Raw genomic sequence first — 26,836 nt, 5'->3', positions numbered from 1 at the left:
TGTACTTTGTACGCACGTAAGAAGTTATACTTCTACTACATATTATGTGATTTTTAAGACTATACCAAAAATTTAAAAAAATAAAAGAATAAAACGCACACAAACACATTGAAAAATGCCACAAAGAAAAAATGATTTCTGGACGATAATAATTGTTGGCAAAAATTTTAAATACGCATTTGCTGAAAAAAAAAATATAACAAATATACTTACAATCATAATATGCATAAAAAAATAAAAAAATAAAACTTGCATCGGGAATTGAACCCTTGAATTTCGTGCCGCTTTGACTCGTAATCGAAGCGTAGACTCACTCGTCCAATCGCACATTATTTATCATGTGGAAAAATACGGTAACTGAACGTTTTACTGTTTGACAATTGTTTTGAAAATTATGTAGTTTAAATTTTGTGGAAGAAAATATAAAAATATAACAAAACAGTAAGAAAACAATATATTAGATGAAGATTGGTAGAACTTTTGTTGGTAATCAAATTAAGTATGTAAATCAAAGCATTACATACCTACTAGATAAATAAATCTACGCCAAAAAATCATAATTTAAAAATAAAAATCGAACCTAATTTGGGATTTCTCTCTAAAATCCGCATTCTTGAGAAAATAAATGTATGTATTTCAACCTAATCCAAATGTATAATTACAATATGATTATAATAAAAACTAGGTACTTACCAAATTAGAATGAGTTTTCCTTGTCCAAAATAGTTCAAAAGTCCAAAAATATAGGTATATGAAAACTATTTAAAAAGGCAGTATAACTATTAACTAACTTTTGTTTGTTGTTTCTTTTCACACAAATTTTAAAACGCAACAACCATAAATAATCTAACTACAGCTGTGCCACAGCCACCATATTGAATAATTTTTGACATGTCATTTGAACATCCAATCAGAACAAAGTTATAATGCGCATGCGCCCGGTCGCTAGGTTTTCCCATATAAAAATTTACCCTCTATCGCCGGTAAAGAAGTATAACTTCAAAAACAAAGAGATTAGTGTCAGAAAGACCTAGGTAAACCCAATAATGACTGAGTTATTGCTCTTTAAAGGATGGTTATTTTCCAAGAACCTCGAAATGGAGAACCTTCAATCTCAAATAACTCGAATGTGGTGCAATTTTTTGGGAAAACTTAAGAGACATATTTTAAAGTTCATTAAAAAATCTTTCAAATAAGCTCTGACAAAAGTTTTTTGCATAAGAACTGACTGACGTATGACGAAAATAAAATCGCTCTCTGCTTTTTTCTTTTTGAAATGTAAAAATTAAACCCTCGTCGTTACAATCCTAATAGAAATGAATAGTTTCCCACTTGAAATTAACTTCATTTATAGACGAAGCAACGGAGCACTAAAAAGCCCAAAACCTAGGAATTTTGTGCAGTAAGAGGAATTGTAATGCGACTTTTTGCATTCAATTCAAGAGAGTGTCAGGCAATTTTGTGAACTAAATTGATCTCCGGCAAAAAATTTTGTGCATGAGAAAATGCATCTTTAAAGTGCATCTCGAAGAGATGGAAAATTAAAAATTTAGAACTCAGGAAATATTGGCGTAAATGAGTTCAATTTTTATATTTGGGGGTTTTGGAGGTCAGTGAACACAAATTTCACGACGGCGATGGTCTTCGAGGTACCTGGTGCCCAGGTTGGAGCTCGTCGCCTGGGACGATCGAATAATCTCTCACGAATACTCTCACGAATCGAATGCAAAAAGTTGCATGACGATTCGGTAAGACCCCATTTTAACAGTCCCCGTTTCAGCGGTTCTCGATTCCACCGACCCTTTTCAGCAGTCCCCGGTTCAGCGGTACCCATTTCAGCAGTCCCCGTTTCGGCGGTTCTCGATTCCACCGACCCGTTTCAGCGGCGTTTGGTTCTGCAGCATGCCGTTTGAGAGGCATCGTTCAGGAAAATGAGTAAAAACAGACTCTAAAAGTGTCTATGAGTAAAAACTGTCTCTTGGGGACAGTAGTTCTAACAATAAAAAATGAATTTTATAAAATAAACAATAAATTGTCCCAAAATCACCCTATATATAGCTTTGGAATTGCATAAAAAGTAGGGTAATATAGTAAATATTATCTCTAATAGTAATTTATCTGGGGCATATAATGAGAGGTAGCAGATACAGGATGCTGTAGTTAATACTCAATGGAAAGATCGACGGAAAAAGAGGAATTGGTCGAAAGAAATATTCATGGCTCCGAAACCTTCGTCAATGGACTGGCTTATCAGCAGATCAATTGTTACATTCCGCACAAGATCGAGAACGATATCGGCAAATTGTTATGGAAGCTACCCACGCCTAAAAATTTGGGCACGGTACTTAAAGAAGAAGATAGTAAATAATTTGCAAAAATTTTTTTAGATTAATTCATGCAATAGTTTTTGTAAAATTGTAAAAGTTTATCCTAGAGGCTAAATATTTATAACATTATTCTACATAAACCAATTTACTTAGGATGATTCTGCGGGTACCTATCGAAAGAGGGAGAGCGGGTTTATCAAATCAATTTGTTGAAGTAAAAAAAAATATTTTTTCTACTAGCATGCGGAAAATCACATTTTCCGCACCAAAAAAACGGTGAGTAAAATCCATTTTTTTTACAACCACTACTCAAAAAGAGCTTTTTCTACGCCCCATTTTTAAAGTTCCTAATATTACACCGGTTTGTTGCACTTAAAACGGCTGTTTATAGTTAGACTGACAAAATGTTAAAAGGCATTAAAAAAATGCCACAGCGTTACCTAACTTTATTTCACGGTTTCCATATGCGAACACAATTATTGATTAGTCCAGTTAGTCCACACCATACCGAAAATAAATTGTCAAGTCACCTTTGACTTTGACAGCATAATATGAACTACACATGTTTTTACGTGTGTAAGTGACTTACAAAATAATAATAATTGTAAAATTCAATAACTTTTATAATAAATGTAATCAATTTACTTTTCAGGGATTTTCCATTATTTTAAAGGGTCCTTACTTTTTATTATTTCACTGCATATACAATCCATAAATTGGATTATAAAATGTAGATTCTTATATAAAATATTTTCAATTTTCACCTATTAATATTTGTAAACAATTGAAATATGATTTATTAAAAAACAAATGTTAACTTGATTTCTACTGGTCATATAAAACTATTTTTTCTTTTTTAATGTGTATTTTTTATTATATATTTATCTTAATAATATACTTTATTTAATAAAATTTACAGAATTCTTACGAAATAATTGTAAAATTCAATAATTAAAAAAAAATGTAATCAATTGATTTTACCATGATTTTCCATCATTTTAAAGGGTCACAACCTTTTATTATTTCACTGCATAGGCAGTTCATAAACTGGATCATAAAATGTAGATTCTCATATACAATCTGTTCAATTTTCAGCTCTTAGTTTGTATGAACAATGGAAATATGATTTATTAAAAAATAAATGCTAACTTGATTTCTGTTTGTCATATAAAATTATTTTTCCTTTTTTTATATGCATTTTTTTATCAGCTTTTCATTGATCCTACATGCAAGCACGGAACATAAAAAATATTTAAGTTATTCTAATTGTTTATAAGCTAAAAGTCAGGTCTTTTTCAAACAGTTTTTTAAATAACAATTTCAATAAAATGTTAAAAATTTTTTAATACGTCTTAAAATTAAAGTCTCAAATAATCGACTGCGATATGCTAAATATCTCACAGAGTCACTGTAGGGCAAGAACAGTTGTATAAACAATTGCTCTCTGGGATAAACAAATTGAATAACTTATAAACTATTTGGCCGATCTGGTTAAAATTTAGCACACTTAAATAACTCATTAATTGACATAATTTAAAGTCATTAAATTTTACGTCATTGTGCAAAAAAGAAAGTTATTAATATTTATAATTTACTGCAAAAATGAGGGTTTTTTGCAATTATCTCGGTGAATTGTTTATATATTACAATATGCTTACCACCAAGTTAAAGAACTTTTTAAGATCTACATTTATTTGAAACATTTTTCTCTAAAATGTACAAGAAACGTTTTATAGTCAAAAAACTGCTTTTTTCATTCTTTACAATTGTTTAAAAAAAAAGCAAAATCAGCTGTACGTCTTCACGGAATTATCATCAGTTATCGCTCATCTACCGTTTAAAACTTTGAAAACCCTGTAGAACATTTTTACGTGAAATCGATGATTTTTTCCCTATTAACTGGGGTATATACCAGATACTTAGATATTACCTGTATATTTTCAAACAAGAATAGGTTAAAATAATATCCTGCAATAAAACTAATTACTTATCATTGTCATATTATTATTTTCTTATTGAGACCGCTCTATTGGGGACCGCGTTTATGGGGACCGCTGAATCGGGCACCGCTGAATCGGGGTACCGCTGAAACGGGGACCGCTGTATTGAGACCGCTCAATCGGGGACCGCGCTTATGGGGACCGCTGAATAGGGGTGAAACCGACGATTCATCTTACTGCACAAAATTCCTAGGTTTAATGTTTGGTTGCCTCGTATATCAGGTATAATGTATAATTGATACGATCTATGTGATTTGACCGGTTTCGAATGCTTAGTTTAGAAAAAATAGTTTCTTAAATCGAAAATGACATTATAATTTAAAGAAAAGTGCATTTTTCTTAAATAAACCTAAAAGTATTCATGATACAAAAACAAAAAAAATCAAATTTTTTATTAAAAGAAATTCTACAATTAATATTTAAAACATTTTTTCATATTATGAATACTTTTAGATTTATTTAAGAAAAATGCACTTTTTTTAATACTTTAAAAATGTCATTTTCGATTTAATCAACTATTTTTTCTAAACTAAGCATTCCAAACCGGTCAAATCACATGGATCGTATCAATAATTGTACCTAAATAAAGTTAATTTCAAGTGGGAAACTTTCATTTCCATTAGGATTGTAACGACGAGGGTTTAATTTATACATTTCAAAAAGAAAAAAGCAGAAAGAGACTTTATTTTCGTCATAAGTCAGTTCTTATGCAAAGAACTTTTGTCAGAGCCCTTTTGAAAGGTAGTTTAATGAACTTTAAAAGATGTCTGTTAGGTTTTCCCAACAAATTGCTCCACATTCGAGTTATTTGAGATTAAAGGTTCTCCATTTCAATGTTCTTTGAAAATAACCATACTTTAAAGAGCAATAACTCAGTCGTTATTGGGTTTACATAGGTCTTTCAGACGCGAATCTCTTTATTTTTTTTTTAGCTACAATTTTGTTTTTAATGATTTTTTCTATAAAATTAAATTTTTTTAAGTTATTCATGAAAAACGGTTATAAAACGTGAGTTTTTTCAATGGAAAATGCATAGTTTCAATCGCGAATAATTTGGAAAGTGTCAATCTTGCAAAAAAAATTTATAGAACAAAATTTACTCAGAATTGGTCACTCTACCGATTTTCATAGATATTTTGATTAAAATATTTTCATCCCCTAGATGGAGATGTTTTCACCCCCAGGGCAAAAACGCAGTTCGGCATAGGATAGATTTTGACAAAGGTTATAATTACTACCTAAATCCAAATTTTCAGTATCTAGTAATTGCACAAGAGCTCTAAAATTATTGAATTTTTCCCGAGTGTCACTTTGACACTTTTAATTTATTTAAATTATTTCAAAGTGTCACGAGGGCAAAAATTCTATATTAATTTTAGAGATCGAGTGCAATTTGTTGCGATTATTTCATGAATAAAACTGTTCAAAACCAAAATTTTATTGTAATTTATTTATGTAAGTACAAATTAGTACAATTAAACACACAGTTGTTATAAATATTTCACGGTTGAAAGTCATCACTTTTATAATTTTTAAAACATTAATTGTCATTAATGTCACTGAATGTATTTTTTCGTAGCAACGAAGGGCATCTGACGTAATATACTTGACGACGGGCAATTATCAAAAATTATCGATTTAATTTAGATTTCTGTAGCTTTCTATTGGTCAGAATCTCCTGTGAATGAAATAATCAAGGAAATCGACCTTGGTTCTCAAAATTCCATGGGAAAATGGCTGTTGATTGGACTAATATAATAAACAATTAGAATAACTTAAGCTATAACTTGTAGATTAATTATTTTTTCGTATTTAAAAAGTTGGCAGTTTTACAAAAATTTAAACAACAAATTTATTCTACTACAAAATTATTCTACAGCATATTTCAAACATGCGATGCTGTATACAAGGATAGCCCATATGCTAACTAAATGAGAATTCTCTCGCCCCCAAGACAAAAGCACACATTGGCATAGGGTAGACTTTGTTTCTTGGGCTATATTCCCTACTTACTGTGAAAATATCACGTAAATCGATATAGTAGGATGGAATTCGGAGCCACATACCCTCATTGACTACCCTATAACTGTTTGGATACGATTTGGAAGGGAAAGGAACAAATTTTGAATAAAAACTTGAGGAATACGTTCATATTCTTCAGGAAACATGTTTTAAAGTTCTGCAAGAGTTTCTGGCTGATTTGATTGACTTCTAACCCTACGATGAAGTTCATCCCAAAGATGTTCGATGAAATTCAGATCAGGGCTGCAGGCTGGCCATTCTAGTGTATTAATTCCTATTTTCCGTAAGTAATTTGTCACGATTCTGGCAGTATGCGGCCCTGCATTATCATGCATAAAGACGAAATTATCCCCAATAAATGGACCAAATGGAACTACTGCTTCTGGCAAAATATCCTCTATATGACGGTGATCATTCAGGGGGCCTTTGATGAAAATAAGTTCATTTCGAGCTTCAAATGAGATTTCAGCTTAAACCATGGCACCACTCCGCCAAATTTTCTTCTGTGGGACGTACAACCTTGGGCATATCTTTTATTTCTCCGTCTCCAAATTCTCTCTTGGCCATCGCCAGCCATCAAACAGAACCTCGATTCATCAGTAAAGAGAGTTCGGCTCCAATCCTGTATGTCCCAGTGTTGATTTGTCGAGCAAAAATTATTCGATTCCTACAGTGTCTGGGTTATAATTCGGGAATAACAGCCGGCCTTCTTGCCATTAGTACTCTTTCATTGAGGCGTTTTCTAACCGTTCTCTCACTTATATTCACATTTCAAAACTCCTGCAGACAGTTTCTTGTAGCAATTGCCGTGGAATGGCGATTCTTAAAAGTTCCATCACAATAAAACGATCACTTTTTTGCGAGATAACTCTTCTACGACCGGAACCAGGTCGATATGAGTATGTATCAGTCTCTATAAAGCGATGGAAAGCTTTTCGCATTATAGTTCTCAGAGTACACTTCTTCCGTCTTGTAGCAATGCAATAATTTGAGCATTATCTACTATTCTATTACGCCAGTCAATGGGAGCAAGAATAGGATATTACCTCCGAATTCTATCCTACTCCATGGATTTTAATAAAATTTTGGTCCTGGCCTCTACTTATCTCCTAATTCAAAGTCTCTATGCCGATGTGTGTTTTTATCTTGGGGGAGGTTCCCCCCCTTATTAGAGGTGGAAAATTTTATGGTTAAAATGACCACGGAATTCGCTAGAGAACCTAATTCTAAGCAAAAATTGTCCTATAACTTGTTTTTGAAAACTCAATACTTTTTGAGATATTCGTGGTTGAAAATTAACCATTTTCAGTAGTAATAACCCAAGGACATTGATAATTGTTCGAAAAAATTTTATAACAGATTTCGAAAGCTTGTTGCTTGGAAACAGACCGACGCCGTAGGCGGAGGTCTGTTGCCTGTAAGCAACAAGCTTGAGAAAGTTGTTAAAAAATTTTTGAGCATTTATCAATGTTCGAGGGTTATTCGGATAGAAAATTTTTTGCTGGTTATGAAAAAAAATACAGAGCAGAAACAATTTATTTAAATGTGCAATTAACAAAGGAACAATTAGAAAAATTTAATGAAGATCCAGACATGTTATTTTCTATAACTGATGAAGATGTATTTCCACTACGGTTGTTGAAATACAACGCTTTTGAATGGGTCAATAATAACTTTCATTTCCTTATAATACTTTTCTTGTAAAAGCTTACTTGTTAGGTTCCACATGGTTTTGACAGTAGCTTCTTTAAACTCTGTACCATCTTTTCTTCTCCTATTCACAGCCCAATCCTTTAAAATCGACGCCAATTCTTCCACCGTCCGATTTCCATCTAATTCATATTTTCTATCATTGCAAAAGTCCATAAACGCTTTCCATATAAATTTTTTACTGTACACAGTATTCTTTGGTATATTTGATTCGATAATTTCATTAATATTCTCATCAGTATTACAACCAAATCGTGACATTTTGAAATATTAAATATTTGAAATGTCAAAATCTAAATGAAACGAAATGTAGGTATCCATAGCTACATGAGTTAAAACAGCCCATGGGATCTGTTTTCAGTATAATGTTGGTTTTATTGGTTGTATTCAATCAGATGACCACAAATTAATTGATTTCATTGGATTTCTAATTGAGCAAAAAATTTTCATTGAAACATAATACCTTTTCGAACGGTTACATTAAAACTAAGCGAGATATGCTTCAAACAAAATTGATAATTAATGTATTTTAAGAAAAAATGAGAAGTAATTTTAACCCCCCATCCACCAAAATGTAAATGCATCGTTTTCCTTCTACAATACATTTTATTACAGTGTTGTTTCTATGTTCAAATGTTGGATGGGTTTAAAATGAATGGTTTTTGAAAAAAAAAAGATCAAATTATAGAGCGCATTTTTAAATTTCTTAAAAATCTTCCTTTTTATCCATGTAACTTGAAAATGATAAGAGATACAGTAGTGAAAAGTAAAAAGGAAATTTTTATCTGAAAAAGCCCTACATTTTTGTGTGGTATCTTTTTTCATATCTCTTATCTTTCTCGAGTTACATGGAGGAAAAGGAAGATTTTTAATAAATTTTAAAAATGCGCTTTATAATTTGATCTTATTTTTTTCAAAAACCAGTTATTTTAATCCGGTCCAATTTTATGAACATAGAAATAACACTATAATAAAAAGTATTGTAGAAGGAAAATGATGTATTTAAATTCTGATGGATGAGGGGTTAAATATACTTCTCATTTCTTCTTAAAATACATTAGTCATCAACTTTTTTACAGAATATCTCGCTTAGTTTCAATGTAATCGACATTTAGTATTGCTCATTTTAAAGGTCTTTTCAAGCACTACAAAAGTTATTAGTATCATTATACACCTAAAATCGACAGTTTCTCTGTTATTTCAACTTGAATACATCGATTTGAGCATGCAGCAAAAAAACAATCTCTTCTTACCTACCATATCCCTCTTTGTATTTTAACTATGTAGAAGATTTATGAAGGAACGAATCTGTTTGTTTTTTTATAACCTACAGAAATATTTTATATGTGTCATTTTTCAATGAAAATGGCCAATTTTCAACCACGAATAACTCAAAAAGTATTGAGTTTTCGAAAAATAATTATAGAACAGTTTTTGCTTAAAATTAGGTTCTCTAGCCTCTTCCGTGGCTATTTTAACCTAAACATTTTTCACCCCCGAGAAGGGGTGGGAACCACCCCCAAGATAAAAGCGCACATCGGCATAGGGTAGACTTTGTTTCTTAAGCTATTCCCTACTTACTGTGAAAATATCAAGTAAATCGATGTAGTAGGATGGAATTCGGAGCCAAATACCCTCATTGACTGCCCTATATAGGTAACACCAAACCTTAATTATCAATTAATTATTTATTAATTATTATTACTAAAAAATATTTAGTCGAAATCCACGCTTGAAAAGCTAAATTACTGTTAATTAAATGTTTTCAACTTAAAAGATAAAAAGCGACTACAGAAAACAATAACATAACTGTCAAAATTAAGTCACAAACTGCCAAAATCAAGCATACATGATCGCGATAAATATATAAATTGAGACCCAATGGTAGGGGAGCCCAAGCGGGGATTTTTGCAGTTACTCGAGCGCGTCAGATTATTACATTGGGAGAAACCTTGTACCCTGAAAATGTACCTTTACCATATATTGGCTCTTAATGAAGGGGAGTTCGTTAAGTGGGGGCCGAAAAAAAAATCTATCCTTAAAAAAACTCGAAATCGTCAGATTTAGATAAGGTAATAGTTCAGAGAAATAAGGGAAAAAAATATCCTGTTGGTGACACAGCCCCCTCCAGGCCGAAACCCAATTTTTTGAGTAGTAGGGGAGTGCAAATAGATTTTCACTTCGGAAAAAGTCAAACAAGATAGACCTTTTTGTAATTTCATTAAGAAATGTTTAATAAACAACATATCAAAAAGTTCTACTCGAGAAGTGGGTGCTTCATTTTTTATTAAACAAATGAACTACGAAATTAGATGTTTTTTAAATAACTCCGAAAATATAAATTTTAGAAAAAAACTGACTTGACCATTGAGAAATTCAGAAAATTTTACAAAAAACCTTATATAAAGAATTTTCTAAAATTAAATCTGTATCTTCTATATTTTTTTTATTTATAGCGCTAAAGTCACCCTTCTCCCAAACATTGGCGCACTGTAAACTAGGGTACGGCGAAGTCCACGGCTGAGTTATTTTAATGTAATTTTTTAACTAATGGATCAAATGAAATTTTACAAATTGAACATGAAAGAAGAATAATTGAACTATCTTATGTGAGCCTTACATGAATTTTGTTTAAAAATGATTTAAAAATGTGTAACTAATACAATTTTTCTTATATAACCCTCAATTTTGCACAACTTACCTTTCAAGCATTTTACTAAAATGATGTTTCATTCAAAAAAAATCTCAAAAATTTAATTCAAATGATATGACGTCTCAAAAAATGTAATTTTTGAAATCTTCGTTGTTAGAATTACCACCACTTTAAGATGGTATTACTCAAGTTTGAACAGATCTATTACAGTTTTATGAGTGCTTTTTTAAAGCTTAGGATGTAATCTTTAAAATGCACTAAATTATTTTACTTTAGAAGTGAAATAGACTATTTCTTTTTGAGAAAATTAAGAAAGATAACAAAAATGTAATACAAAAACCGAAAATTACCAGCTAAAAAAATGTTTATGCAAAGTGATCAAAACTTTTTTCTTTAAAACTTTCCTAAAATACATTTAATAATAAGCTTTAACAATAATAAATGCTCAGCAAAAAAATGTTTTTTTAACTCTTATACAGTATGTCTGCGTAACTTGGAACCTATTGATAACTTTTTTATTATCAGTTTTACGAAAAAAAGTTATTCTTTATAAAATACTCTGCATCGTATATAATCTAAGATGCAATCATCAAATATCAAATTTAATTAATTTTATACGAGGTATGTCAAAAAATATGAATTTCACTCAAGAGTAAAGTACTGTTATATTTCACAATATCGAAAATTGTTATTAAGAAAAGTTGTTTGGAATTAAAAAATTTGTTTTAGTGTTCAATTACATCCTTCTAATTAACATATTGTGAATAATAAAGGCAATTAATTCTTAAGAAAAATTCATATTTTTTACATACCTCGTATAAAATTTAAAAAGTTTGATATATGATGGTTGTATCTTAGATTTTAGACCAGGAAGAGCATTTTATGAAGAATAACTTTTTTTCATAAAAGTGATAATAAAATAGTTATCATAATTGTAATAAAATGATGAGTATCCGTAATTTGAGAAAAAATTGAAACATTTTTTTTTCGAGTAGAATGATGTAATTGTATATTTAAACATAGTCTTTAATTTCAGACAACTTTTCAGAATAGCATTTTTTGATATTCTGGAATATACAGGTACTTTACTCTTTAACGAAATTCATATTTTTGACCATAGATTTAAGAAGCCCGAGATGTAACATGAACCTATTTAGATAGCTGCGCGAATGTTGCCTTGTTTCTAAACAGAATTGCACGGGTGGGGAGCTTCTACATAAATGAAACAGAGTTGGATTCAGAATAATTAATAATATTTATTGAATTAGTTCCGAATATAACACAAATTAATATACACTTATTTAACTAATTACACTAATCGTATTGACTAATCACAAAAAACAACATAAAGTTTTACAATAAAAATAATCAATGATCAAAAACTAAAAAATATTTTCATTGTCCAGAGAATAATGTCATTTTATTATGAAAAATTCTTTTACTTTTACTAGTATCTATAATTGTTTTATTATAATGATGAATTCGGACGTTAATGTAGGTGAAAATTATTAATTTTAATAAATTGGAATAATGTGACTCTAAAAAGGAATAATGTTTGAAATGGTTGTTTAAGTTCTTAAATAATAATTGTTCTGTTAATTCTTTTAATATTTGGACATTAACAATATTAACATTAATACTTTTATTAATGTTTATGTGGCACTGTAGCACTTTTTCGGCAGTAGAGCAAATAATAACAACATCGTTGGATGGATAAGTTAAATTTAATGTATCTCTTTGGTTGATGAATGATGTCAACAAGTCTGCTCGGTCTCCTATAAATGCGTTTACACAGTCTTCACATTTCAAAATTTTCGATATTTTATAAACGACATATCCTGAAATGTATATAATCTTCTCTCTTGTAATGTGTAAATGATAAGTTCCTTAATTGAAGTGATATAAAATTCGTATTGGATATGTCATCGTTTTCATCAACACATTCGTCTTCAACAATTCGTTCTCTGCCACAAGACTTATTAATTATTTTTTCAGGAGCCATAACTGTAATCAGTTCTAAAGGAATACAATTTCCTCTAAAACTATCCCTTAGTTCTAAATGTTTTAACATTTTTTTATAAGCTGCCTTAAACTGTTTAGCAGTTGGATTATTGTTATAACCCCCCATTGATCTAATTAACCCAAAAAAAAAGTTCTGATCTTGACTTAATTTATAGGTTGGAATATACACTAATAAATTTGTGTCCACTAATTGTTTGTACAAATGTTGAAGACTATTAATACAAAATAGAAATCCCAAAACTCCCATTTTTCTCTTGCTTTCGCAAAGCTTTACCCCGTTAACTAAAGTTAATGATTTTAAATATTCAGCAGTTTCGGTTAAAAAGTCATTATTTTGATATAATTCTCTGTATTTAAAGGCTTTTTATAATCTTTTTGTGACATATTTCTAGAATTAAAAACATCAAACAAATTATTTAAGATACGAATAAAATTGACCGTAGCAGCAGAGTTACTAAATTGTTGTAACTGTAAAACTTGTGTTGAATATTCAATAGCATGTGGCACAGAGTTACTAAATAATTGTGTTGCCAACCTTACTTTCATTTTTTGTTTTTTATAATTAATATGAGATTTTTTAAGTTTATTTCGTAAATGAACCCCCTCTTCCGCTTGGAGTTTATTTAATTCCTTAATATATTTCCACTCTACAGTTTCACCATTATCATCAACTAAAATTAGTTTATCTCCTAGTGTGTTTCTTAATAATTTTATCATATGACACGGGTCGAACAGAACTGCAATTTTTTTATTTGAATTTTGTAAAGTAAATATAGATTTTAATGAATTTAATTGAAAACTACACCCTAACTCCTTTACCATTGTCACATTATTTGATGCACCATCAAAAGTTACTGATATCACTTCTACACCAGATTGATTTACCAAATTTAAGCATTGTAATATTAAATTTTGTTTTTGTTTGCCAGTTAATGAATCAATTAAGAAATACCCTATGGGAAGTTTCCAAGAGCTATTAATACATACTAACATAAATACTATTGCTTCCTTGGCAATTGAATGACAATCCGTTTGTAAGTCAACTCCATAATCTACATATCCATAATATCACACACTCTTGATTATACATCATCAAATTAATGTATCAAAAGTAACTGTATTAATCAGTAATAATGACTAACCTATGTTTACATGCTTTATTTACTTTATCGCCCTGTATAATGATTATGTGAGAAGTTTGATGAAATATGGTGTCTAAATTTTTGTAATATTTCTTTAAGTTATATTACATTGCATTAATATATATTTAGAATAAACAACTAACAGACTAACATATACATATATAAAAAAAATAAACAAAGCAATACAATGCTAAAATAAGTAACTCGGTACTTTTTACAATTACAAACAATCGGGCCTAATACCACCCTGGCCCTGGTGTCGAATGTAAGCAAACCGGCGCGGCATTTGAATTTAAATACTGTTCGATACTTACGTAAACAAATGAATACTTCTTTTATCACGTTGGCATACTTTAGTTTTGTTGTATACACATTGTTTTACAATACATCGACTCATTTTGACACTAAAATCACAAAAAAAAAACAGAAACTATTTTGATATTCACAATTTAATTGCTTGCGTTAACCTTCAACGGCACGAAACAAAATATGAGCTTCGAACATTATCGGCGGTTCTCGTCACGATACGATGCTAATGTCCACTCCAATTGGTGGAATGGCGTAGGTAGGGATAAAGAAGAATTTGGCACGCTGCGCAATGAACCATGTTACATCTCGGTGTTTTCATTAATCTAAGTTTTTGACATAACTCGTATAAAATTGATAAAATTTGATATCTGATGGTTGAGTTTTAGATTTTTGACTATCCAGAGCATTTTATGAAGAATAACTTTTTTTCTTTTTTCGTAAAATTGATAATAAAAAAGTTTTCCATGTGGTTCCTAGCTACGCGGACATACTTTATAAGAGCTTCTGTATAAGAATTTTCAAATTGCAATGCCATATTCGGATTCAGCATAATCAAAAACAAAATAGAAACATATTTGATCAAAGTAAAATGATTAATTTAACGATATTTTTAAAATTATTTATACAAAACAATTGTTATTGTTTAAACCATTAATACACAATTAGCGGCCAAATCTGCGAGTAGAACTTTTTACTTTAACATGTATATAAACTAACAAAAAAAGTTTTAGAAAAATATAAGCTTGTTTGAATTTTTCCGAAACAATGCATGCTTTCATTCTAATTGCACTCCCCTAGAGTATGGACATCTATAATAATAACCTATATGTTTCCTGCAGCCGATTTTGATGATATAAATAGTCTATTACCAAAAAGTTAAGCATTTTAAACAAATTTGAGAGTAAGAAACTCATAAATCGTATAAAAAACTTCAATATGGCGTTCGCTGAATACATATGTCTATCCTTATTGGTTGCTTAGAAAATTGCAAAATAAATCATACATTTTGAGTTTTTATAAATATTCATAACTTATGTAAAAATTAACTTAGAACCTTCTTTTTACACGGAATGCTGAGACTTCTGGTATTTAAATCATACCCCAAATTTCAAAGCAATTGGTCGAATAGTTTAAAAGTTATTTAATTCTTTTTTTCCCAAATTAATTTTTTTTTCAACACTATAAGTCAGAAAATGATAAAGTTACAGTAATACTTTGGATAGTTTACGAAAGAAGAAGATTTACACTATAAATTTAATTAAAAAAAATGACAAAAAATAATTCTAAATATGTATTGCAAAATTACTTTGCAAGAACATGTGAATTAAAAAAGGGGGGGCTAACTTCGTCCCTAATTGTCCTAGGACAATTGTTTTTCTTTCTAAATGTGTATAAAAATTCAGTATTTCTAAATATGAAAAAAATAATTTTTCTTCGGGTAACGGTTAACGGTTAAAAAGTTATTCTAATTGTTTATAAGTAGGTAAGCAAAAAATCGACATGTTTTTGCAAAATAATTTTACAGATTATGCAAATTGAACATGAATAATGTTTAAAATTACTTTTTGTCATTTTTTTTAATTGAGTTTATTAGTATAAATGTTCTTCTTTCATAAACTGTCCGAAGTATTACTGTAACCTCATAATTTTCTGACTTGTTAAAAAAAAAGTGAATTTGGGATAAACAAATTAAATAACTTTTAAACTATTTGACCAATTGCTTTGACATTTAAAATATAATTTAAGCACAAAAAGTCTCAGCATTCCGTGTAATAAGAAGGTTCTAACTTAATTTTTAAATAAGTTATGAACATTTATAAAATCTCAAAATTTATGAATTATTTTGCAATTTTCTAAGCAACAAATAAGGATAGACATATTCAGCGAACGCCATATTGAAGTTTTTTATATGATTTATGAGTTTCTTATTCTCAAATTTGTTTAGAATTCTTAACTTTTTAGTAATAGACGAAAAAAGCGAAAATTTACCGTTTTTGATCTTTATTTGTTTATAACTATGTATATATATCATCAAAATCGGCTGCAGGAAACATAGACGTCCATTCATACTACTCAAAAAATTTGGTTTCGGCTTGGAGGGGGATGTGACACGAGAAAAATCTTATTTCTCTGGACTATAAGTTAAGTACATGCAAAACAGTGTATATTTCAAAAATCTGACGATTTGAGCGGGCGGGCGTAAGGAAATGGGTGAGTCCGAAAGTTTCACAAGAAAAAAAGCGAACATTTCGCGAAATGAATGACACATCGAAAAACTAAAAAATACTTACTCAATATTTTTCAAAAATCTATCGAATGATACCAAACACGACTTCCCACGGAGAGGGGTGGGGGGTGAATTTTAAATTTTAAATACGAATCCCGCGATATTTCACGAAATGAACATCAGATCGAAAAACTGAAAAATAGACTTATTCAATATATTTGAAAATTCTATCGAATGGCACCAAATACGACCCCCACGGAGATGGGGTGGGGGATTACTTTAAAATCTTAAATGGGGGCCCCCATTTTTATTGCAAATTTGGATTCCTTGTAAAAATAAGTAACTTTTATTCGAAACATTTTTTTTCGAATTATGGATAGATGGCGCTATATAATCTAAAAAAACGATTGTTGGAAATGGAAAATTAAATTAAAAATGGAAAGTCCCCACTAAAATGGAAAACGTTACTTAACTTTTTTTGGTTTTAGGACCTACTCTTCACAACCCAATAGGTCCCCATAACGCTCGAGTGATTGCACATTTAGCATACTTTGCTCCCCTACCACAATATTAGACAGTGCATAAAACTTCCAATGAATTTTTATTTTCTGAAATTTATAGGGTGGCCACTTTTTTCGCCGGTCAGTGTAATAAAAACGTGGTATTTATTATAAAAAGTTCTTTTTTTTATAAAAGTGTAATATATTTTTGTATGTTGTTACAGGGTGAAAGCCACGGTGGCGTCAGGCCCAGAGTGTGGCCCGGTGGCCGCCGACAAGGGGGCCGATTGTTGGTGGTCCCCACTGGCGGCCATGGGCTGCTTCGGGAATAGGGACGCCGCCCAAACGTCCGAAGACATTCGTTCTCAGAAGCGCATAAGTGACCAAATAAACAGGCAGCTCGCCAAAGAGAAACAAGTGTACCGTGCCACGCACCGACTGCTTCTTCTGGGGGCGGGCGAATCGGGAAAGTCGACGATAGTGAAGCAGATGCGCATTTTGCACGTTAACGGATTCAGTGATAAGGAAAAGAAACAGAAGATCGAAGATATCAAAAAGAATATTCGTGACGCTATTATTGTAAGTATTACTTTGATGACTTTAACTTTATGAAAAAAAAACGAATAAAATCCTTTATAAAAGGTATATATTTAAAAATCCCTAAAAAGGGCTGTATTACAGATCTAGTTTTCGATTGGTTGACCAATCATCATCAGTGCTTACATGATCTAACATGCTAACCACCAAAATACAATATTATAAAAATATGTGGGTAAAAACCCTTTAAAAGTAATCCGTCAAGGAAACATAGATGAAATATGCGAACTAAAGCATGGATGTTCAAAATATTCCATGTAATATGCTGTAGATACCATTTGAGCTCTAAGTCGACTTGTTCACATGATGACAGTATGGTGACATTTTGGTGCACTATTTCGATCGCGAACGGCAAAAAAATCCCTTATATTTTTATACTCACCCCTGACTATCACACCCCTTTGTACCCCAAGCAGCGTTCCGTACCTGGAGGTTTTACTTTGTTACGTCATGACCCACTTAGGTACTCCAAAATTTTGGTGCACTATCTCCATTATGAGCGTCACAAAAAATAATAAAAACCGCGACTTTTACCCCGTATAACTACCCTCTGAGGATTTTACTTAGGTATGTCATGGTCTACTTATTCCCAAATTTTGATTCACTATCTCAATCACCAACGTCGCTCGCAAAAAATCCTTTATATTTTTTATATTCCCGCCTACCCACACCCCTTTGTCAGTCACACAGCGTTCCGCCCCTAGAGATTTTACTTAGTTACGTCATGACATACTTATTCCCAAATTTTGGTGCACTATCTCGATCATGAGCGTCACAAAAAAAATAATAAAAACCGCGACTTTGACCCTTTATAACTACCCTCGTTCCCCACTCTGGTTTCCGGCCCTTGGGGAACACAACTAATTCAACATATCCCCGTATAGTTTTTCCATATTACTTATCACAAAATCCGCTTCTATCTCTCCGACTATAGTTCTTGAGGCAGTCATCAAAAAAACCAATGTAACCGGTCATATAAATACCAAAACAGTACAAATTACGGCATATGCAGACGATGTCGCCATTATTAGTAGAAGCAAGACACGACCAATAGTATGGTATAGTTAGACCCAAACCCAGACATCCAAAGTGAAAGTTATCCTCCAACACCAAATTGTTCTATATGGTCCAAATAATGTTCAGAAAAAAGTCACACCATTTTGAGCGTCGGGTTTGGGGGGGAGAGGGGGGAGAAATCTGCAAATTCGTAGTTTTTTACGTTTTTCGTCAATATTTCTAAAACTAAGCGGTTTAGTATGAACAACCCTCTACACAAAATTGTTCTACATTAAATTTTAAATAAAAAAGGCCCTATGCATAACCCTTCTAAAATGAACGGTTCCAAAGTTACGGAGGTAGTATAGTATAATTGGTCCAAAAAAAGGCCTAACCCAGACATCCAAAGTAAAAGTTTTCCTTCAACACAAAATTGTTCTATATGGTCCATATATTGTTTAGTAAAAAGTTACACCATTTTGAGCGTCCGGTTTGGGGGGGGGGGAGATAGGGAGAAGTCGGTAAATTAGTAGTTTTTTTACGTTTTTCGTCAATATTTCTAAAACTATGCTTTAGCGTAAGGAATGTTCTATAGAAAAATGTTTTACATAAAATTTAAAACAAAAAAGGTTCCATACATAATTGTTATAAAATCAACGGTTCCAGAGTTACGGAGGGTGAAAAGTGGAGGTTTTCGATACTCTTCATATTTACCGATTTCTCCCCCCCTCCCCCCCCCCCCCCAAACCCGACGCTAAAAATGGTGTGACTTTTTTCTGAACATTATGTGGACCATATACATATAACAATTTGGTGTTGGAGGATAACTTTCACTTTGGATGTCTGAGTTTTTGGTATAGTTATATCATAAATATTGGCCAAAAAATATAAAAAGTATCGAAAACCTCGACATTCACCCTCCGTAACTCTGGAACCGTTGATTTTATAACAATTATGTATAGAACATTTTTTGTTTTAAATTTCATGTAGAACATTTTTGTCTATAACATTGTTTACGCTAAAAAATAGTTTTAGAAATATTGACGAAAAACGTAAAAAAACTACTAATTTACCGGTTTCTCTCCATCTCCCTCACAAACCGGACGCTCAAAATGGTGTAACTTTTTACTGAACAATATGTGGACCATATAGAACATTTTGGTGTTGGAGGAGAACTTTTACTTTGGATGTTTGGGTTAGGCCTTTTTTGGACCAGTTATACTATACTACCTCCGTAACTTTGGAACCATTCATTTTAGAAAGATTATGCATAGGGCCTTTTTTATTTCAAATTTAATGTAGAACAATTTTGTATAGAAGGTTGTTCATGCTAAACCGCATAGTTTTAGAAATATTGGCGAAAAACTTAAAAAACTACGAATTTACCGAGTTCTCCCCCCTCTCCCCCCCAAACCCGACGCTCAAAATGGTGTGACTTTTTTCTGGACATTGTGTGGACCATATAGAACAATTTGGTGTTGGAGGATAACTTTCACTTTGGATGTCTGGGTTATGCCATCTTTTGGATCAACTATACTATACTACAATGGAAACGTCCAAGGAAATTGATCCTGAAGCACAAAAAAAGAGGGCTTAAAATAAACGAAACAAAAACTAAGTACATGGCCATCAAAAGACCACCTGAGAATGAAAATAATATAGCAATAGACAACTATACTATTTAGTCTAAGAGCTAGTAAACCCTCCGACTAACGGTCTTCCTGTAAGGCTAGAAATTTGTATAGTGATAATTCATAGCACACCAAGACTAAAAACCATGACCTGGCAGGCATCAGCCCTGCACGTGTATCTAAAAGGTGAATCGAAAAGTGCACAGTTTAGGGAACAAATAAACTTTCTCCTGTAAAGTTTAAATTTAAGTATGTGTTTGAGTAAGTCATTTAGAAGAAATGTGTACAATGCCAGGCGATTCTGAACAGCATAAGACCTTGCCAGACCAGGGGAAAGATTCGGGCTTTTTCCTAAAATTATTTTTTTTGCACCGAACAAAGTTTTTTTAGGATTTTTGAGTCATTCCAAACCGAAAAGGCCTTTAGTGACTTTTCTCTTAGGTTAATAGTTTTTGATATATAAGCGATTAAAAAATTTAAAAATGGCGAAATTGGCCATTTTTTACCCTGAATCGGACATTTAACTGAAAATTTCGTCGAATATTCTTTAAATGTCGATTGATGAAATCCCGAAGAGTTTTTTGCAATACAATATCGAAGACCCCCTTGTTTTTTATTTGCTAATCAAGCGGGCGCGACACTGTAGTATAAGTGAGGACGTTTGAGTTTACATAAATTCATTATCTCGAGAATGGACAAATTTGATGAGAAATCTTCGGACAGGTCGATTTTTATTTTTAAATTAGGACTTTTTGGCTTATATATAATACTAGTGACGTCATCCATCTTTGCGTGATGACGTAATCGATGATTTTTTTGAATGGGAGTAGGGGTCGTGTGGTAGCTCATTTGAAAGGTTATTTAATTCTCTATTCAGAAATATAAACATTAATATAATTATTATTATAATTATTAATATAATTATTTATACACGATGTACAAAAAATTTTTTTTTATTAAATTAATTTGCACAAAAAGAAGAAACATTTTTTGCACACCATTTGTACAAATAATTAGGTTAATGTTTATATTACTGAATAGAGAATTAAATAACCTTTCAAATGAGCTATCACACGACCCCTACTCCCATTCAAAAAAATCATCGATTACGTCATAACGCTCAGATGGATGACGTCACTAGTATTATATATATATGCCAAAAAGTCCTAATTTAAAAAATAAAAATCGACCTGTCCGAGGATTTCTCTTCAAAGGACATCGCACACATCTTATGGAAAATATAATGTCACTCAAATTCAATAAAACTTATACGAATAGATTCGTTTTAAAGTAACGGTCAAATCTTATCATTGCGCCAACTCTTAATTACGTATAATTACGGCGCAAATTGCAATTAAAGTTTATCGAAATCACATTTTTTGAGTCAGTAAAAATGTCAGTTACCATCACTATTGCTCTGGGTGCTATTCAAAAGAGCTTAAAACCCCCCGCTGGGCCTAAGCGGATTAGTGAAACTAATCCGCTGATTTATGGAGTACCGACAATTTGGGTGTTTTAAAATATTTTTTCTCTCTCTAACTTATGCACGTACCCATTTGATTTCAGATTTATTTATATCAATTTCTGCTCTTATTATTGAAAATATAGAGTTGGCGCAATGATAAGATTTGACCGTTAATTTAAAACGAATCTATTCGTATAAATTTTATTGAATTTGAGTGACATTATATTTTCCATAAGATGTGTGCGATGTCCTTTGCCCATTCTCGAGATAATGAATTTAGGCAAACTCAAACGTCCTCGCTTATACTAGAACTAGAGTGTCGCGCCCGCTTGATTAGCAATTAAAAAACAAAGGGGTTTTCGATATTGTATTGCAAAAAACTCTTCGGGTTATCATCAATTGACGTTTAAAAAATATGTACCTACCTTAGCAACATTGAAATTTTCACTTAAATGCCCGATTCAGGGTTAAAAATGGTCGATTTAGCAATTTTTAAACTTTTTAATCGCTTACATGTCAAAAACTATTAACCTAAGAGAAAAATCACTAAAGACCTTTCCTGATTGGAATGATTCAAAAAATCAAAAAAAAACTTTGTTCGATGCAAAAAAAATAATTTTAGAAAAAAAGCCTAATCTTTCCCCTCGCCTGCCAAGGTCTTATGCTGTTCAGAATCGCATGGCATTGTACACATTTCTTCTAAATGACTTAGTCAAACACATACAGTCGGAAAAATGAAAGAATATCCATGAACGATCACATCAATCACTTATTTTGTATTTGCTGTCTTCTATAAATAACAAACGTTTGTTATAGAAAAAGATAGCAAATACAAAATAAGTGATTGATGTGATCGTTCATGGGTATTTTTTCATTTTTCCGACTGTACTTAAATTTAAACTTTACAGGAGAAAGTTTATTTTTTCCCTAAACTATACACTTTTCGATTCACCTGGTAGATACACGTGCAGGGCTGATGCCTGCCAGGTCATGGTTTTTAGTCTTGGTGTGCTATGCATTATCACTAGACAAATTTCTAGCCTTACAGGAAGACCGTTAGTCTGAGAGTTCAGTAGCTCTTAGGCTAATTGAACGTGTGGAGGCCTTCTTCACATATCTGGGCACAGAAATCAATCAGAAGGATTCCGTAAGTAGCGAAATGAATGCACGTATATCCATAGTATGGTATAATTAGACCCAAACCCAGACATCCAAAGTGAAAGTTATCCTCCAACACCAAATTATTCTATATGGTCCACATAATGTTCAGAAAAAAGTCACACCATTTTGAGCGTCGGGTTTGGGGGGGAGGGGGGAGAAATCGGTAAATTCGTAGTTTTCTAGGTTTTTCGTCAATATTTCTAAAACTGTGCGGTTTAGCATGAACAACCTTCTATACAAAAATGTTCTACATTAAATTTGAAATAAAAAAGGCCCTATGCATAATCCTTCTAAAGTGAACGGTTCCAAAGTTACGGAGGTAGTATTGTATAATAGGTCCAAAAAAGGCCTAACCCAGACATCCAAAGTAAAAGTTTTCCTTCAACACCAAATTGTTCTATATGGTCCACATAATGTTCAGAAAAAAGTCACACCATTTTGAGCGTCGGATTTGGGGGGAGAGGGGGGCGAAAACGGTAAATTCGTAGTTTTCTAGGTTTTTCGTCAATATTCTAAAACTATACTTTAGCCTAAACAATGTTCTATACAAAAATGTTCTACCTGGAATTTAAAACAAAAAAGATCCTATACATAACTGTTATAAAATCAACGGTTCCAGACTTATGAAGTGTGAAAAGTGGAGGTTTTCGATACTTATTATATTCTTTGTTCAATTTATAGAAATTGTCTTTAACAGGATTGGGTTTTGTAAATAAACTTTGCTATTTTAGTGGCCGATGGTATGTTAGTGATAATCCCTTGAAGATACGTCAACCTCCCCACCCAAAATCAGCATTAATTGCCCAAATAAGATAAAATGTATCGAAAACCTCCACTTTTCACCCTCCGTAACTCTGAAACCGTGGATTTTATAACAAATATGTATAGAACCTTTTTTGTTTTAAATTTTAGGTAGAACATTTTTGTATAGAACATTGTTTACGCTTAAGCATAGTTTTAGAAATATTGACGAAAAACGTAAAAAAACTACTAATTTACCGACTTCTCCCCCATCTCCCCCCCCCCAAACCGAACGCTTAAAATGGTGTAACTTTTTACTAAACAATATGTGGACCATATAGAACAATTTGGTGTTGAAGGAAAACTTTTACTTTCAATGTCTGGGTTAGGCCTTTTTTGGACCAATTATACTATACTACTTCTGTAACTTTAAAACCGTTCATTTTAGAAGGATTATGCATAGGGCCTTTTTTATTTCAAATTTAATGTAGAACATTTTTGTATAGAGGGTTGTTCATGCTAAACCGCATAGTTTTAGAAGTATTAACGAAAAACCTAAAAACTACGAATTTACCGATTACTCCCCCCTCTCCCCCCCCCAAACCCGACGCTCAAAATGGTGTGACTTTTTTCTGAACATTATGTGGACCATATAGAACAATTTGGTGTTGGAGGATAACTTTCACTTTGGATGTCTGGGTTATGCCATTATTTGGATCAATTTTATCATACTACCAGTGGAAATCGTAGGTACATACTATACTAATATAAGATTGACGACATCGAAATTATTAGACAAAAGAACCAAAATGACTATCTACAGAACTTTAGTAACCTATGGTTGTGAAACCTGGGTAATGACGAAAAAAGATGAAGCCTAACTCAGGACATTCGGGAGAAAGATACTGAGAAAAGTATATGGCCCGGTGCAAGAGAAAAACGGTACATGGAGAATCAGGAGAAACGATGAAGTTAATGAATTGAATGAAGGGTATGATATTGTAAGATTTGCGAAAAGTCAAAAACTGTCATGGCTGGGACATGTTCAGCGACAAGAAGATACGAAAACGACAAAGAAGATATTTCAGTTGAAGCCGGTAGAAAGGCGAAAAAAGGACGAGTTGGTTGGATGACTTGGAAGACGACCTGAAAACCATGAATTGGAGGTGAAGGGCACAAGACAGATCTGAATGAAGTCAGACAGGCAAAGACACATCCAGGATTATGATGCCAAAAGGAGAAGGAGAATGTGAAACCATCAAATCATAAATGAAAGAGGACACCGCACAGGACCAGACCCTTATTTAATTTCAGTTACTTTACCGTAGATTTCTGTTAGTAAAAACTATAAAAGTTATATTTCATAAATGCTGGTATACCGGATACATTATACTATTATATTATGTTTTCGGAAATTAAATTTTAAAGTAATAATTAAACGAACGAATTATTAACAAATTTGAGGCATACAATGATTATGTAGTTTATGTTGTGTGTTTTTTTTTTGGTAAAATAACATATTTTATAGTTTAAACGATTCGGGTCAAAGTTCAAATTAATTGTTTGAATTTAAGAGTGCGAAAATTCATTATTACATGGTTAACTTAAACTCCACCATACAAGTATGTTACACGCTAGTAGACCAGGACATTTGGGAAAAAATACACCGATTTTAAAATACAGCACCTATTGTGCGTCCCACCTTGACTTTACAGTACAGGTTCTTATGACCAACAGTGATGCCAAATTTGATCAGAAACAGGTTTTAAGCAAACATACTTTTTTCCATAGGATAACTATTAATAACTTAGGAATTAATATTATTGACATTTTGTGGCTGTCAGGGGTTCTAAAACATTTTTTTTTCGAAAAATACCTTTATCTGAACAAAATAAAAATAATTTTGTATAAAATATTTAAACTTGACTGACAATCTATTTGATATTTTTCTTGACATTACTTCACAACTGTCTATACTGTCAATACATAAATTAACAACCATAGAACAACATCCACTTTTAATGTTGAATATTCTAACATTCTTAACCAAAAAAAGTTATTACGCATATCGATTATAAAATTGATGATTACTTTTCGAAAATGACTATTACTCACAAAAAAAAATGAAAAATATTGTTGTACTTGACTGTAACGGGTTAGTTTTAATTTAACATTTTTAGGGACCTACATTTTTAGGACCTTGGTAATGTCCGATTGAAAATTATTTTGAAGAAAATCGGCATCGCCGCGCTAAAAACTCCCGTAAGGAATGTATTGCCGTATGTTCGTGTACTGTAAAGTCAAGGTGGGACAGACAATAGAAAGTTGCAACTGTTTGCATTGCATGAAAAAAGTCTACAATAGAAAAATAGGTGGAAACCAAAAGTGCATAAACATCTCAAAATATGTGTTAATAGGCAAATTTTGTTACTCGTGAGTTTTTAGGGTGGCTGAAGACGAATACGCCATCAGAACCGACCACTGAAGCATCTGATGCCCAGGTTAACTGCTAACGCACGTCATCTGGATTTTCTAGTAGTCGAGGAGATGGAACTGAAAAAATGGCAAAACCTCGCAATTTTTTCATCCAGCATCGATTTGTACAAAAATTTGGGATTAGGCTCATTTCATCCTCTAGTTCATTTTCTATATTGAGCCGTTGTACGCTTTTGGTTTTTTAAGGGTGAAAACTACCCCTAATTGTAAAAAATTATAATATAACATTTTAAACTTTAATATTTTGGCGAATGGATTTAGTGTCCGCAGTCATATAAACCCAAACAAACAACAACAACTTTAATATTGTCAACATTTGGTTCTTATTAGTTACATAATGATTGTTTTATGCTTTAAGATATACTATCCCTATATATAACCCTTAAAACCACCCTTGTTGGAGCTATATATAAAAAATTTACTTATCCTGAAAGAATAATTTCGGCTTGCATCGATTTACATAAAAATTTGGGATTAGGATCATCTCACCCTGTACTTCATATTCTATATCATGCTTAAGGGCGTTGATTATTTTTAAGGGTGTAAACTACCCCTTATTGTCAAAAATTATATAAAAACATTGTAAACTTTAATATGGATAAAATTTGGTTTTGATTGGTTAAGTTAAATAATGATTTTTTATGCTTTAGAATATAATTTCATAATATTTCAACCCTTAAAAACCACCCTTAATAACATTACAATTTTTATAAGTAGATAATTTAATACATCTATACAGAAAAAAAAGTAAAATTAAAGAATTCAAAAAACATTTATTTACACAAAAATACGAATTTACAAATATTATGTTCAAATACAAATACAAATAGTTTTTTA

At 31.7% G+C, this 26,836-nt stretch overlaps 1 protein-coding gene across 2 annotated transcripts in view; it reads left to right on the top strand.

Annotated features, from left to right (window-relative positions):
* LOC126890372 (guanine nucleotide-binding protein G(s) subunit alpha) overlaps window positions 1-26,836 on the top strand; it is a 149,281-nt gene that overhangs the window by 32,558 nt on the left and 89,887 nt on the right. For both annotated transcript variants that reach the window (XM_050659250.1, XM_050659249.1), the window contains exon 2: window positions 17,137-17,491. In XM_050659250.1, the coding sequence (XP_050515207.1) occupies window positions 17,225-17,491 (267 nt within the window). In that variant the 5' untranslated portion in view covers window positions 17,137-17,224. The remainder of the gene's footprint in view (window positions 1-17,136; window positions 17,492-26,836) is intronic.

This window comes from Diabrotica virgifera, chromosome 8, assembly GCF_917563875.1.
Source record: "Diabrotica virgifera virgifera chromosome 8, PGI_DIABVI_V3a".
NCBI lineage: Eukaryota > Metazoa > Arthropoda > Insecta > Coleoptera > Chrysomelidae > Diabrotica > Diabrotica virgifera.
The sequence above is the reverse complement of the archived record's forward strand: the minus strand, read 5'-3'. Positions and strand labels throughout refer to the sequence as shown.